Genomic DNA, 17051 nt, shown 5'->3' on the forward strand with positions numbered 1-17051 from the left:
TGAAAATGCACCCTGCATGTTTTATACAGTGGATTTAATATACAATACAATACTGTGATAATTCTCAAAAATTCCCAAAAATACTTTTTTTTCACATTCCAAACAATTAAACAGGACGTGGGCAACATTTCGTTTATGTTTAAACTGACTGAAAGGTGATTTCATTAAAAACTCTATTTCAAACACGTGTCAGTTGTTTGAACAAGAGATGGAGTTCTTTCAAAGTGTAGAAGCAAAATATAATGTGCATGTAATGTTGTATTATATTACAAGCTCCTACCCTGGATCAATACCTATATACCTGAGACTTTTCTGTTACGTTACCTTAATATATCTAAATCTTTTCATATGTAAAATAAATTAACAAAAACAAAAGCTCTCAGGTGTGTTGGTGTCCCTCTGTGTGTGTGTGTGTGTGTGTGTGTGTGTGTGTTTGGCTCGTGCCTCTTCACAGTACGCGTCTCTAACTCCGCTGTGTTTCCCCTTCTCTCAGTGAACGACTCAAACGTTCAGTTCTTGGACCAAGATGATGATGATGACCCAGACACCGAGCTGTACCTCACTCAGCCCTTCGCCTGCGGCACCGCCTTCGCTGTCAGTGTTCTCGACTCCCTGATGAGCGCTGTGAGTTCGCGCGCAGGCTGCACACTCGCTGCGTTGGCAGGGATTTAAAAAAACCCCGCTTGTGGAAATCACACGTTTTGCTGCACACTTCACACGTCTCATGATTGTCCCTTTGTCACAGCATCCATTTCAGTTTAGATGCTACGAGAGTAATGTCTCGGAATTCCAAAAAGAGAGAGCGGAGGGAGGAGTTTCAAAAAAAGTGCATGGAGAAGCTGTTCCCCATTGGGTAACAATTGCATGTTGTTGCAATGGTAGAAAGTGCAGGGTGAAGATGGGAGGTGAGCAACTTCGCAGTGAGTCAGACTCAGAAGATGGACCTGAGAGCTCTTTACAAGCCAGTAGTCCCCAAAATGTAGCAGATTTTTCTTTTCTATGTTGGTGGTCAACATTATAACATTTAATTAATAATTATCTTATTCATGCAGAACTCTTATTTCCAAATACGCAACATTTTTTTCCAAGCATTGGAGGTGTTCCCATCAGGGTTGACAATCTCTTGATCTCTCCCGCCGGAGAAAAAGGGGTAAAGTCTAGCGGCAGCATTCATTAGCACTGTTTTGGCATTTCAAGTCGGCGGGAGTTGGTAAATAAAATGGTACGGTACAATGATCACACGTACCTGCCAGCTCCACTGACATCAAACGGGGAAATTGTTGGCAGCAATCCCTCGTCTTAAGCGTAACGAATTCAACTTTCAGAATCCATATTAGATCTTTTAAACAAACATAGTGAAGGCGATGACAGAAATCGTGGCCACAACAGGCCAAAGATACAGTCACTCACTCGTTTGATGTCATTGCGGCAGCCGAAATAAGCTAAAGGAGTAGGCAGGAAAAAATACATTCCTCTCCCTGCACCCTCCCCGTGACCGACTGTGTTTTTTCCCCCTCGCTGTGATGGCTTAATTCCAGCAGCCCTCTCGGTGAGTGAGGGGTTAGAGGGGCGCGCAGAGCCGAGCTGAGCAGGGGGAGTAGAGCAGGCGTCAGCTGTAGTCTGGCACTGGTCAGAGGTGAGCCCAGCTAATGGACAGTGCTCATCCATCATGAGGCTCTGCAGGCCTGTCAGAGGCCCGGGGAGGGGAGCTGCCACTCCGGCCCGGCTGCCGAGTGACATCGGCTGTCTCCGCGCGCGGCAAAAGCAGGCCCTGATCGGCTTGAAGGACAAGAGAACCTGACACCCGCGGAGCGCAGTCAAGCCGCTGTTGCAGAAGGGAAAAAAGGGCGGACATCGTACAGTCGTGTACGGCACTGTTCAGAGGAGGGGGTAGTGCTGCTGTTGAAGTACATGTGGGAACAGGATGATCCCACAGGGATTTTGATCATCAAAACATCATTGCCCTTGTCCCTCTAAAATATTTTATATATATATATTTAACCTTAAGATACATTTTTTAAATTTTAATAAGTCAAGTGTTTGATCACCAGTATGCAATTCAATATATATACTGATCTCATGCAGTTTTTTATTTGCTCAGGTTTTTGTTTTTTTTAAGATATTTGTCCCTGAGATTTCTGCATCCACCCCAGGACATTGGAGGTGGATTGGCTAGACTAAACAATATGCGAACAGTAGTTAGAATAAAAACATGGTCATATTTGTGGATTATTATCCACACTAATGGAAAAGTTATGTCTGAAAACATGTTGCTGTTTCAGATGTAATTGATCAATATTGTGCACACCACACAACAATTTCCACTCGCCTCCTTTGTTCTGGGGCTGTACATGCAGATACCAGAACTATCTGCATGGTGAGATAACACCAGAGGTAGGTGGAAAAAAGTTAGTTGTAATTTGAGGAACCGAGCCAAAGTATTTCATCATGAGAATGATGCACCGGACAGAAAGTCTTCTGCAATCTCCCGTCGCCCGTCTCCTCGTCTCCCGGTCGGTTGTAAGGGACAGGCCGAGGTTTGACATGACACGGGCTGCGTTTTTGTCCTCACATGTGCTTTCCTCACGACCTGAGACTCTAATGGCGTCTGCTTACAGAGGTCCCTTCTTCCTTCTCCCCAGACGTACTTCAACGACAACATTCTCACACTGATCCGGACACTGGTCACAGGGGGGGCCACACCAGAGCTGGAGGGCCTGCTGGCCGAGGAGAACGCTCTCCGAGGAGGCTACAGCACGCCGCAGACGCTGGCCAACAGAGACAGGTGTCGCGTCGCCCAACTAGCCCTCTACGACGGGCCCTTTGCTGACTTGGGGGTAAGTGGACGCCTGAGCGGAGATGACACATTTTGGCACTACCCAGCAGCACACATCTGGCCACCTCCGCTCCTCGCTGTTCTTAATTCGATGTGAAGAACAGCGATCACGCAAAGCGGCGGGTGGTGGGTGGAGAGGGAAGAGGGCTTTGGAGAGAACAATGGATACCACCCCCCCCCCCCAAAAAAAGGATTCAACTTTAATTGGTTCCAACCTTGTTTTTACAGGTTTATGTTATTGTCTTACAAAACTTCCAGCACTGAAATAATTCTGTTTTTTTTCCTTGGACGAATTGTGGCATAATTTGAAAACACCGCACAGTCTGCACTGCCAACGAGTGATATACACCCGCTAGCAAAAATTCCCTCAGCAATGCATAACATTGAATTTACACTCGAACCTCACAGAGAATTACGTTGACTGCCTCTGACCTAACACGCGCCGATGGTGTCTTTTGTGATGTGGCTCCTCAGGACGGCGGCTGCTACGGAGATTTATTCTGCAAAGCACTGAAGACGTACAACATGCTGTGCTTTGGAATCTACAGATTAAGAGACGCTCATCTCGGTGCACCAAGCCCGTGTACAAAACGGTACAATCACTGAGTTCGCTGAGCATCAAAGTTATTTATTTTATTTTTTTGTAAAATTTGTGATTAGGGTTTTGAATTTGTGTGCCTCTATTATTCCCGACGGGAATAATGCAGCGTTGCTGCTGTAGCCTTTTTACCAAGCACAATTAAAAGTCCAAATTTTATATCATGTCTAAAACTGACAAATTAGAATTTGAAATATTTAGAATTTGATAGATTAAAATAAAACACTGAATAGAGACTAAAGATATGACATACTGTACATATTGGACTTAATGTTAACTACATGTATATATAGATATAGATATAGATAGACAGATAGATAGATAGATAGATAATTTAAATATACTGAATTGGTGAAAGTAAAATGTACACTAGAGGAAGTCTAGTAGATATTGCCAAAAGATATACAGTAAGTTAAGAATTGTCCTTTGGTATTTAACATAATCAATTATCTCCTTTTGAATAGACATACTGCATTTGTCTGTATCTATCTATATATATTCATCATGTATATTAGAAAATATAAATGTATATAGAGGCACATTAATTATGTAATATACATAGTATTGCCTTTTGTTGATTACATCAATTTCTATTTTTGTTCTAATTTGAATATATTGTCTAACTACTGTCAAATGTCTTTTTTATACTTGTGCTTTTATACATTAATTATTTATATTCATATTTGTGTGTGTCTATACATGTAAACTAAATACATATATGTATGTATGTATATTTGTGTGGTAAAAACCTACGTTATTGCCATATAATATTTCTAGTGAGCCCTAGTCTATTCTATTCTATACTCCTAAATGTGATATTCTTATTTCAATGTATCCTTTTCTCTCTTCTCCACCATCCTCGTTTTCTGGCCAGGTATGTGATCACGAACCCGCCGTACGAGTTTGAGCTGGTGCCCACGGACCTGATCTTCTGCCTCATGCAGTTCGACCACAACGCAGGCCAGTCCCGGACAAGCTTGTCCCACTCCTCCCACTCCTCCCATTCCTCCAGCAAAAAGAGCTCCTCTGTCCACTCCATCCCGGCGTCCAACCGGCAGAACCGCAGCAGCAAGAGCCGGGAGGCCCGCGACAAACAGAAGTACGTGCACTCACGCGCTCTGTAGAGATCCAGCCTGCATGCATAGCGTGTTACACCTGACCCGTGTTTGATAACCGTGTGTGTGTGTTTGTGTGCAGATTGTGGTGACACATGCACTGATGATTGCTATGTTATATATGGTGTGTTTGTGGTTTGTTGGTGGGACTTGTGCTCTGCGTCCATGCCCGGTGTTTGTGCGTTTCCTTTCTAATCATCTGCATGTGGTCCTCACCCTCACATCATAGCGATCATCACATAACCGACCGTGACACAGACCTGTGGAAAGCTGTGCTCAGAGACCGTTGAGACTCAAATTAAGTTTGTGGCATTATAAACAGTACGAGTAGTAGCAGTAGTTTGTACGGCACAGCCACCGCCGTTGAATGTAAGCTTACAGTAAAGACCTCAACCACAGCCACATGAAATGTATGCATATTATGCATATATAAATAATGCATAATATATACATAACACAACACACATTCAGTATGTTGTTTGGTCTACCTGTTGCATCTGTCTGAATATTATCGTTTTGTGTCCAATCTTTTGATATTTGTGTAGTTAATAACTGTAGCTTGGATATTTGTGCACATGATCGGTGCGCCTCGATCATGGATGTAATGTATTTTGTTATGTACAGTAGCTGATGCCAATGATAAGAGCACATTTGCCTCCTCATTAGCTCATTCCTCATCAGTAGGGTTGATGTTTTGTTGTACACGGTGCATCTGTACTGCTATTGCATGTTCATGTTGCAGGCTCTTATTTTACCTCTTCTGTTTGTCATACAATTCTGAGATGATTTCAAATTTGGTCAAATATTTTGAGCTACGTTTGCGGTCAAACGTTTTAGAACGTCCCCGTTTTTCCAGTCTTTGTGCAGTGAATAACATTAAATGATGCAAAGGTCAGTGGTTAACTGTCCCAGGTGTTAAAAAAAAAAGGTTTAGGGTGCCAAAAACTGAAAAATCATGAAAATATTTCACAATATATGGCTTTTTCAGGATTAAGAAGGAAGTTAATGAAGCCTTAAAAGTTGATGCAAACAAACCGCCTGTCTGTACAAAGGCAGTGTTGGAACAAACTATATTTTTTGAAACATTATTTGCACAATACTGTACAGCAGGAAGTATAGCTTTGTATTTTGGTAGGAACAGAGCAAGACGGACTGGCTAGTCAGGGATTCATCCTACAGAAAGATTATGACACAAACGTCAGATGACGGAAGAGCAACACATTTGTCAGAACTACTGCAACAATGTTGGAACAAACTTTCTGAGCAATATTTGATTTTCAGCTGCTGAATGAGTAAAACATTTAGATCAACTTCAGCCCAAACAGTGAGATCATACCATGGTTCCTTTTTCTAACCCTAACCCTCTCCAACTGATTACTTTTATTTTTTTAGATTTTCAGAAACACTGGGATATTGAATTTAGCAAATTTAGATAAAAGCTGGGAAAATGTAGGTGCTGCAAAACCTTTGACCGGTAGTTTACATGTTATATATTTCTTAATCTCCCACACACAACAATAAATGCAAAAAATTACAGGATAAACATTGAATTTTATTTTATATCTGGGAGAATTTAGTAACTGAATTATGAAATGGTGACATATTCTGAAAGCATGCAGATTTGTTACGATAATTATTAAGTGACAGCTGATAAGCCCTCGATACATCTTAAATTTAAGATGTATTATATTGCATAAGTACTGTAGCAACAATATGTAAGCCTTAGATGGACTGGTATAGTCACGTGTCAGTTGTGTTTTGACTGTAAATACTAATCACTTACAGTAGATTACTTACCTCTCTTTTTGAAGTGCAACAAGGATGAATAGAATGGGCCAAGGTATGCAAGTTAACGATTCTGCATGACTTAGCAACCTTTACCTGGGGTTCTGATCATAACTGTGTCCCGTGTGGACATTGTTATGAGGACGGGAGTTTGTTTTCGTAATCATGTCCTTCAGATATTAAGTTAACCATGCCTCAGTTTAAGTTTTGCTTCCATCTGGGAAGCAAAAATGTCTGCTGCTGCTGCTCCTGCCTCCGCCCTGACCATCTCCACACTGCATGAGGTTGAGACGACCCCCCCCCCCCCCTTTCTTCCAGATAATTTTTTTCATTCCCTTTCATGTTTTATTTCAACTTGAGATGGTTTGCATTGTGTGAGAGGTCTGTGTGTTTGCGCATCTTCCCTCCTACTGAATGCTATGAGGTGACTGTGGCAGCCTTTTTTTCAAGATGTCATATTCGTGCTGTTATTGAGTGCAGCGGGTTATTCATTTATCAGAATCGGAATAAAACAAAGCCGGTGACGCCATGTTTCTCGACTGTATGAACGCGGATCGTAGCTCTCATGTAGGTCAGGCTGATCCAAATCCCCCTGATGCAGCCAAATTGCTCACTTCTTCACAGAACTTTAGGAAAGTGTGTCCAGCGCTGTGCCATCGGTCACACCAAGAAAGTGGGAGGTGTGACCAATGTAAAGTCCGAATTGAACAGGGGGATATGAGACTGTGAGTCGTCCCCCCCCCCCCCCCCCCCCCCCACACACACACACTTGTAACCCAGTGCACCTGATATGGTGGTTTGAGGCAACATCACTAAGTTCACCGTATCAGCAGCAGACTCTGGAGAGAGATGGCAGACATCTTGCTTCACCTCAGGCACAATTCTGCACATCAAATATCTGTGCTGTAACACACAGCCCTGCAGCCTTACGCTTGCTGACACACACACACACACACACACACACAAACACACGCGCGCATGCTCGCGCACAAATGAATCGCCGCACATGCAGGACTGCGTGTACATGAACACACGCACACGCAAACACGGTTTGCTCCACATAGCAAAGGGAAGAAAAAAATTGATATTACAAACTTCACCCAAACAGAAGGGACATCTCGAATGGCATTGCAGATGCCTGTGAAGTGCTGGGAGAGGGTTTACAAACTTCGAGCCTACACCCCTCCTCTTCCTCAGAATCGGTGCTCTCGTCGCACACTTGAACTTCACGAGGTTCTCTCTCCAAAAATATACAAATCGTTCACATCTCTTCTCTCAGATAATGACTCTCAGCATGAGAGTAGAACTGTTAAGGATGTAGTGTAATAAGTGTCTGTTATCTTAAAGTGTGAGCTCACCCAAATTACAAAACATATACATGCATTTTCTCTTGCAGCAAGTTGTAAATAGCCATAGTATATAGCTTAAATCCTTTCTTCTGCCCACATACAATGCAAGTGACGAAGTGTTTTGAAATTCAACAGCCATATCTCTTCCAATATTTTCGTATGGGTTGATATTTTTTGTATCTGTCGAATGCAGATTGCACGAACTTGACTGCAGGAGCGTTATCGCAAACTTGAAATGTTTGCCCCAAACTTTTAATGTGCCAACTGTGCCGACTCAGACTGAACTCCGCGGGAACCCAAGCTCCTCCTGTAATGTTCCGCCAGTCTCTCTTTGTCGTCATACGTTCGTGAATAGGAGTCACGCGACCTTGGGATAGTTGTGCCTTCTTCGCTCAACACACTAAGCTCGTGTGTGAATGTCTTTAACTCAGTTTGCTGTGCCCCAGCCCTTTTTGTCTACTTTGGTTATGTGCACATAAGTTTGACTTCGTATGCGTCTTCAGTCCAAACAACAGAAAATGCCCATCATCTTTTCAAGGACCAATTCTTTTGGTAGAGAGAAGTCGCACAACTGGTGACAGCGATTCTTCTGATGCTATTGTATAAATGCCATGAGCACCACAAACTGAATTTCATTCTTCATTGTGTTGAGGTGGCAGCAGAAATGTCTCCGTCTCAAAAACGGACAACAAAACCAAATCTAACAGAGAAATCATGTTGGTCTTGTGATTTGGGTGAGTCCGACCGTGCAGCACTTTAATATTGCAAATTCATATTTTCTGTTTTTAAAGACGGATTACATCAATATTCCTGCACAATGGACAATGCCACTATGCAGAATTATGAAAAATTGGCTTCACCCACCACAACAAACTCAAACTGGAGCTCACGGGTTATCGCTAATCACAAAGAATGCCACGCAAATGTATCACTTAAACTGAGGCAGTATGGTTGTAAATAATCCCCCGATGCATATGTTTTCAAACTAACACTGCATTTTTTCTTTTTTCTTCTTTCTTCTACTCTTCTATTCTCGCCTTGTCCTCCTCCTCAGAAAAGAAATGGTTTACAGATGAACCAGAAAATGCCTACCCACGGAACATTCAGATCAAGCCCATGAGCACCCACATGGCCAACCAAGTCAACCAATACAAATCCACCAGTAGTCTGATTCCACCAATCAGAGAAGTCGAAGATGAATGCTGAACACCAGGTTGTCCTGCTGACTCACCAGACATCTGTACGCTCTTTTCAAAGGAGATGGGAAGACATCACCAGTGGGGGAGGGATGATGATGATGATGATGATGATGATGATGATGATGACGACGACGATGAAAGTGATGTTGAAGACTGACGCATTTTCACTTCACTCATTCTTCTAATCAAGGGGTTCGACAGGAACCCAAAACTGGATGGGACCTCCTATGTGTATACCTTTAATGTTACTTCCATGCTCTTGGACACTGTTTTATTTATTAATGTATCCATAGAGATGTACATAATGACAATCAAATAAGGATTGTACAACCCCTCCCCCCTAGCACTTTTTTTTGGAATTATTTTAAGAGTTGACAAAAAAAAAAGTACTTCCTGTAATTCTTTGCAATAGTTCACCTCTTCCTGTGACCAGACTCCACGGCTGAGGTGACTGGTTATCGGAGGATGAGGGTGGCAGCGATGAACTGATCATATCATCTCCCAAAGATTTGCGTCGCGTCACACCGGCTGGGTTCATCAACTCCATATGTCCGGTCTGCTTCTGTTCTATTTGCACTAAAACTGAAGAAAAAAAACAAAAACAAAAACCATTTCTTTCGACAGAACTGGAACCATCCCCCCTCCCCCAGAAGAAAATATCTCAGAGGAGATGAAGGAAGGAAGGAATGAAGGAAGCCTTGCTTGGCTTCAGAGGCGTGCTAATCTTGTTTCTTAGGGTTGTTACACATCATGTCACTGCTTAAGGTTTGCTTCTTCAACGTTGACCCGTGAGAGCGTTCCAGTCCTGCAGACGGAATCATCTTTGCAAAACAGTAGTCTAAAAAAAAATAAAACAGATCAGAGAACGGTGCCGCGTTGGCGTGTGCTGGCTGAAAGAGAACCTCCCACCTACATGTCTTCTGCTGATACGTCAGATCAACAAGCCTGTGACTCTGTTTCAAGCTCCTATCGCATGGTATGTGCCTGAGGCCCTCTTTATTACGGATACAGTACGGCGAATACGTGAAGAGGATGTGCAGCAACCTGGCCTGGCCATCGTGGGTTCAGAAGCGTTTATGTACACGCTGTGTGAGAGTGTGTGTGTGTGTGTGTGTGTGTGTGTGTGTGTGTGTGTGCGTGTGTTTGTGTGTTTGCATCGCAGCCACTCATCCGTCTGGTGTTGTACTGATCAGTGCTGTCGCCCCCCCCCCCCCCCCCCCCCCCCTTCCCTCCCATCGGCATTTATGTGATGGTGCACCTTTGAAGGAACAGCATGAGGGATCTCAGCCATTGTGGAAGAATCTAGACGGTTTGGATCTACCGACAAAATTATTACGTTGCATCAAAAAACCAAAACAACCCCCCCGTCCCCCAACTATGATTGAGCTGAGCCAACGCGAGACAGCAGCAGCGTGTCCACCATTATCGGTTCGCCGCGGTATCCCGCGGCAGAATTGGGATCACTGAGAAGAGGGGTGTATTTTTTTTATTTATTTTGATGTTTCGTCTGTCACAAAAAAAAAAAAAGCTCATGTCCGAGGAAAGAAAATGCCACGTATTGCGAGAAAGTGGGCATCAGTGGGTCCTCCTTTGATCGGAAGCAACTGCCTGGCACAGGGTTGGCACAGAGGCAGAAAAGTGCTTGGATGTTCTCTGTCACCAATCCGGATGTCACACGCCTCAAAGAAAACAACAACAACAACGACAACAAAAAACTCTCAGGAGTTACGCTGCTGCGTTCGGGCCCTCTAGCTTGGAGAGAAATGCTCAAACATAGTTGGGTGGAAATGCAACAATCCCGCCGCAGACGGCCCATGAGGACGCCGGAGAGAAGCCTGTGTCCTTCAGCCTCTGTGTGTGACGAGAGTGTCCCTCTCGCGCGTTTCGGGCAAACTGACGGATCCGAATCCAGCGGTGGAGGACTGAGGCGGCAGCCCTGTGCTCGGGAAAAAACACACAAACGTTGGACGTTGAATATGTGGTTGAATTTATGCATTAAACCATAATTATTTTATGTCCACAAACATAATCAATTTGTACTTATTTTTCTAGACAAGAAGCAAGTGGAAATTATTCTAAGGTGATAAAAATAACACACATAATTATCTTTTATTACTACTACATATCACAGGATTTTGTGTTTGACTGTATCACCATCTATTTCCACATCGTAACGAAAGCAGATCATTTTTTTTAAACGCCCTGCCGCTCTTTAACAAACTTTATCACTCCAGCGCTAATAAAAAGCTAAGGCTACATGGCAGTGTGATCCCACCATCTTCAGCCCGGCAGCTCGGCTCTGTTGAGTGCTCGCGGAAACACATTAAAGCTCATCTGAAGCCTCTTTGAGTCGCTCAGATGAGCCGTGTCCACGGACATAATCTGTGTACTACTAAGCGTCCCTTGCTGTGAACATGCAGACGGAAAGATAGGTGTACAGGAATCATGTATTTTAGGGGGGGAAATGTATTTAGATGGATATACAGGGCAGAGCTGGAATAATGATGAAAAGATCATCCTGCAGAGTCGCTCCCTCTGCCAGAACTGAATGACCTTCATTAGATGTGTTTGACCTAAATTAGGTCCCTAGTGTGGAGGGCGAGTGCAAACACTGCGGCACAGTGTGCTGTTGCTTTCCACAAAATATGATTTCTAATATGACGGGGACTCGCTGTCGGGGTTTATCGCAGTGATTCTCCTCTCCAGACTGTAAAGGAAAAGTCATGTTAAGCAGAAAAAAAAAGAAAAGAAACCATTTTGGAATGTGGAAAAGAACATAATATTGTGCTAAATATGTTTGTGTAAATTCAACCCATTCTATAGATCACTTTTCTTTCTCAAAGCAGGATGATCCGAGCTTCAATGTCCGTCTATATTGGGTGTGGTGCAACTTATACTGAAGCCTCATACTCATTGTCCTGAAGTGATCTTTTGAACTGTGATTACACCGTCGTCACACTGTAGCAAATAGTTTTTCTTTTTTTCAGAAAATATGTGAGTAAAATGTATGTATAATCGGGTTGTTAATGGCATACTTTGCTAGCCTGAACAATAAGGAACTATTCATATTTGATAATGGCAAATGACTCATATATACATAGAATCGACAAACTGATTGTTATGTTGAAGGGGGTGGGAAAAAAATAAGAAATGTGTATCTCGAAAAAAAGGAAAGATCCTCCGGGAACGACGGGACTATTGAAGTACTGTATGTGCCACACGGAATTCGATCTGGTTCGTCAGCCATCGCTAAGATGGAAGGTAGCACCAATTCAGCAAAGTTTATCAAGAGAGCGAGAACATCCTTCATTTTTCCTGTTTTTCTTACTTTGTGTTATTACATGGTTTACATTCCATTTTGTCAGCTTGTCATTATCTGTCACAATCTGTCACAACTGCTTATTTGTTTACAGAGTTGTTGGTGCTATGGCACAGAAACATAGCATTGTTCAGAAATAATACCGTACATGCTGCAAACTGGCATTGGCATAAACTCACAAAGTAATGCACCATTGTTTTCATTACACTTGATTGCTGTTTAGTTTTTTTTGTTTGTTTTCAACCCCGAACCCTCATCGTGCGATCCATTCAGCCCGACGTCACTCGCACCGTTCACTGGACGGAGACGTCTCTCCGTCCCGCATCTCGTCACGCGTCTCCATGTCGATGTTTCAGGTCTTTGCGTCGTACACCTCTAAAGTTCTTTTAGAGTGTTTTGTTTTTGAAGTGCCACGGAGAGTTTCGTTGAGCAGGCATCCTTCAGTCATTCGGGGCACGCCGGCTCGCCCCGGGGCAGCCGAGTCCAGTCGTTTTCCCCCCAACTGTGAGAACAGTTGTCTTGTGCCGACATGGAGAACATCCAAGCAAATCAATGCCTCCATGTCAGCGCAGTGCCAGGCAGTGCAGTAAGGTCAAGAGGAGGGCCCACGTTAAGTCCCACTAGAGCGACAAGTGGCATTCAGGAAGGCGTGACGGGGCCGTCACATGTACGAGCCCTGCTCATCAAGCCGTGCGCTTGGTGTCAGGCGATCGGGCCGCGTCACGCATACGTTAGATATTAGATACGGATGACTGAACGATGCACATTGAGGCGCATGCCTGTAACATCACGTCATGTTGCTGTTGTCCACTGAACAAATCAAAAGATGCGTTGCGTTACAGTATGTTGCATTATTTTTGTTAATCTATTTTTTTTTTTGCTGTAAAGGATGGCTATAATAACTTATTTGCTGGGAATCGTACTAGATATACTAGAATATATAATATTTATGGGGGTGGGCGGTGGGTCTCAAGTCTTAATAATACATAAAAATTGCATTCAGCATTTTTTTTTTTTTAATTTTTTAAGTTGCAATTTTTGTTGCTATGACATCAGGAAGAATTCAGGACATTGCTCTTGCGCATCACAGATTGGATTTGTTGACACATTGTCATTGCAGCATACATGGAATTTGATATAACGTTCTAATTAGTTTGGATGTGTTCTAGATATGATGGGGGGAAAAAATGGATTATTTGATGGTGCTGAGTTGATCTACCTGACTCTGTCAAATATAATCTGCTGATAAATATACTGTCTTGTACAAAAAAGTTTGTACATAGATTGTACATGGTTTCTTTTTGTATTTTCTCAAATTAAAATGGATGTATTTGTGTTCTACAACTTGAAATTCTCCTCTCTTTTGTTTTTATTCCAGCGACAAACACACGCTTTCATCTGTTATTTATTGTACTCCAGTTTACTCCAGTGATGTGGGAATGGTTGTGCTCATTCCCAGCTCTGTTATTTGTGTGAATCCACTAGAGTAGCTTAGCATCATGAATTCCAATGTTGTGATAACATTTCAGAGAACATCATACTTTTTAGGCCACTAATTGTATTTTAAAGCTTGTAGATACTCGGCAAATCAAGATTTTATAGCATGCAAAAACATGGTTACTAGAAATATACTTATTTATTCCATATCGGTATCGGGGCAATATTAACCAAAATGACTGGATCGGATATCGGAAGTAATAAGAAGTAAAATCTGATACGATACATTCCGCCATCATTTTTATGTTAATTTATTATTATTTAATCAACAGTTTACAGTTCAATTTGTTTTTTGCTTGTTTGAATGGTGCTGCCAAAAGTTCAGTGAGAAATAAAACCGCAGTATTCCATAACTCAGTCGTGTTGCTGGCTATGTACTTTTTAGACGCTAGGTGAAGCAAAATGCATCCAGAACAATGAATTATTAACATTTAATTTTACGACTGGGGATAAGATTGTATCAGATTAGTATCGGCTCAGTATCGGCAGATACTCAAGGTTGCAGGATCGGCTCGGACGCGAAAAAGGGGTATCGTCCAACCCACTACAACATTGCTGAAATTCAATGTCCAAAAACGTATCCACTATATGAGCAGCAATTTGATGGTAAAGATTCCGACAACAGTCCCACCTTGAACAGGCTGCTTAAAAAGACCCTGTGGTTAAAGGTCACTGCTCCTTTTGAAACACAGATACGGCAAAAATGCCTTGATAGAAATCAGTGCATTCCCGTGACATATCACCACTTCACAGTGTATATAGAGGAGACGTGTACTGTAAAATTGCATTCGACCCGGTGTCTGACCTTGACCATCACCAGGGGAAGCCTCCGATGAATGCATATTGTATTTTACCAATCCCCACCCTGCAGCGGGGGCCGGTGACCCCGTGGTCCGACGTTGCACCGCCGATCCGCTTATCCATTGAGCTCGGCATTAGTCTTGATTTACGTTTACTGACACGCTATTAGCTGCTCCATCACTTTCACCTGTCAGCCTGTCAATCAACGGGGATCCACGGTGATGGGTGGGAATAGCGTTGGAATCACACCCCGTCCGCGTTGGCTCGTACATCCCCGCCGAGACAGTGACGGCGGATGAGCAGAGGACATCATGCCAGGTATCTCGCCGTGCTGTCATGTCAGCGCGGTGGACGTTTGTGCATCACGCCGGGATTGCGGGGCATATTAATGTGGATTGGGTTCGCAGATATACAGCTATTTCAGGGCCCAGCGATATACTGAGAAACTGATCCCTCCTTCCCCCTTGTTGGAGCTTTAACATATCGACGTCTGGACGGCGATAGGCACGCCATCAAACAGTGCCGAAAGTTAGAGTTGTTGTTTTTCTTCACCTTTATGTAATGCAGCAACTGAAATAATCTGCCTCTTGATACACTGCACTAAACACTGTGTTGCCCGTGTCAAGGGTACTGAGCTATCTCCTGAGCATCCTTCAAAACATATCACGAGCGGCACCAATTCTGAGGTGTTATGATGAGGCAGGACGACTCCTCAGACAACGACCCACTCCTCCCTCGCAGCAAGGAATCAGTGGGCATCTCTCAAGTCTCTGGGTCTCCTCCTCCTCTTCCTCCACCGCCTCCTCCTCCTCCTCCTCCTCCTCCTCCTCGCTCCTCAGCCGGAGTGTGCAATTTCACACTCCAACGTCAAACAAGCCGGTCAGGGGGAGAATGTATGACCCACCCTGGCATTTGTCCTCATTTCTCTCTCAAATGTGCAAACACTATTACCCTTGGGTTATCTTAAGTGGTGTGGTGAAGATTCGCAGCCTCTCCTCTGCTGTCCTCTCCTCTCCTCCGCCAGACACGCCATCACAAAACACGACAAGCGGCGGGGCCGAGCGGGGGCAAAAGACGGAGTGCGGCGGAGGGGGAAGGCGATGGAAATGGAGCAGATGTTTGTGTGGCTGTTGATTTGTGGCCTGATAAGGGGGCTACAGAGGCAGCTAGAATTGATGGCTTGTTAGTGAGGACGGGGCCCCTCTGTGAGATGTTTTCAAAATGATTGATTTACAATAAAGTGGCTCCGGGTGTGTGCATGCAGGCAGAACTGATGCAGATCGATCCCACTGAAATTGATTGATCAGCCATTTAGCCTGGCAGTGTGTTTACCGAATGAAACCGAGCAGGACTCTCCTTTGGGCAGCCCCCCCCCCCCCCCCCACACACACACACACACACACACACACACAGGCACAGACACAGGCACAGACACTCCCCCATAAAGCAGAGGAGAAATGCCACCTCTGGGCCTGTCTCATTGCTCTGGCGGTGGCAGCAAAAAACAAGCCGTATCAGAATATGAACCATAAAAATGTAATCATACAATGAGAAAATGCCGGCGTAAACGTTTACGATTGTGTACTTTATTCCGCTATCAACGTGTCCTTCTGTGACTCGGAGATACTATGCCTTTAAAAATAACGACTTACCTGCTCTATGCAAGCTGGGGGGGGGGGGGGGACTGTTTGCCTTATCACAGTGTCACATTGAGACTTTCAGGGGGAGGAATGGAAATAACTAATAACAGTGGATTTCCGTAAACAAGCAGTTTGTTCTCAGCCGTACTTAGCGCTGACACACCGACAACCTCTACCTGCTTTAGTGTGGCTGAGATGACTATCATACATAATGTAGAATAGCCATCAAGTGTTAAAGTGCCTCGTCTATGGGCAGCGTCTTTAGCAATTTTTCCAAACAGTGCACGCAGGCGCCTCCGTCTGCGTTTTACAAGGAGCTGTACAGATGGATGAAGCACAGGGGCAGTGTTTACCATGTGACCCCTCGCGACTTCCCCCCACTTCCTCGCTGCCAAAACAAACCTCTCCACCACTCTGCCAAGGACGTAGATCACCTGTCCTCGGACGGCTCATCCTGTTATTTGGATAATTGCCAGCAAGAGCAAGGCCTTTTTTTTCCATTCTCACGGCGACGTGCAGTCGCCCCATCATTGTTCCTTATTAACAATTTTACACACTTGGTCGCAGCGAGCGGGGTGTCAGAATGCCAATAATATTAACCGTCTGCCGTGCGGGCTATTCAGGGGAGGCTGAGTGTTTCTGATTGCCCTGACAGAGGCTGACAGCAGCCCTAAACCTGAGATCCCTGCAAATCGACTCAGCAGAGTGTCTTCTTCTTCTTCTTCTTAAGGGCGGCGGGGCGCGCCTGTGGCCATGAGCCAGGTGATGGAGCACCACACTGTTTATGTGCTCGCGCCCTGAACACAAACAAAGGCAATCTTTCCCTTCATCTGTAAAGCATGCACTGGCTGATAGAAGACCATAATTCATACGCACACGAAAAACCCCACAACAAAAATAATCCATTTCACT

General features: G+C 44.0%; 1 protein-coding gene across 18 annotated transcripts in view; it reads left to right on the forward strand.

The window, feature by feature from the left end:
- kcnma1a (potassium large conductance calcium-activated channel, subfamily M, alpha member 1a) overlaps positions 1-13545 on the forward strand; it is a 136700-nt gene extending 123155 nt beyond the window's left edge. For 12 of the 18 annotated variants that reach the window (XM_047334786.1, XM_047334787.1, XM_047334789.1 and 9 more), the window contains 6 exons: positions 494-624; positions 2643-2837; positions 3311-3429; positions 4309-4533; positions 6361-6389; positions 8738-13545. In XM_047334786.1, coding sequence (XP_047190742.1) covers positions 494-624; positions 2643-2837; positions 3311-3429; positions 4309-4533; positions 6361-6389; positions 8738-8889 — 851 coding nt within the window. In that variant the 3' untranslated portion in view covers positions 8890-13545. The remainder of the gene's footprint in view (positions 1-493; positions 625-2642; positions 2838-3310; positions 3430-4308; positions 4534-6360; positions 6390-8737) is intronic. The other 6 variants (XM_047334790.1, XM_047334794.1, XM_047334803.1 and 3 more) reach the window with 1 other exon arrangement.
- The last annotated feature ends 3506 nt before the right edge of the window (positions 13546-17051 follow it).

This window comes from Scophthalmus maximus, chromosome 10 (assembly GCF_022379125.1).
Source record: "Scophthalmus maximus strain ysfricsl-2021 chromosome 10, ASM2237912v1, whole genome shotgun sequence".
Classification (NCBI taxonomy): Eukaryota; Metazoa; Chordata; class Actinopteri; order Pleuronectiformes; family Scophthalmidae; genus Scophthalmus; species Scophthalmus maximus.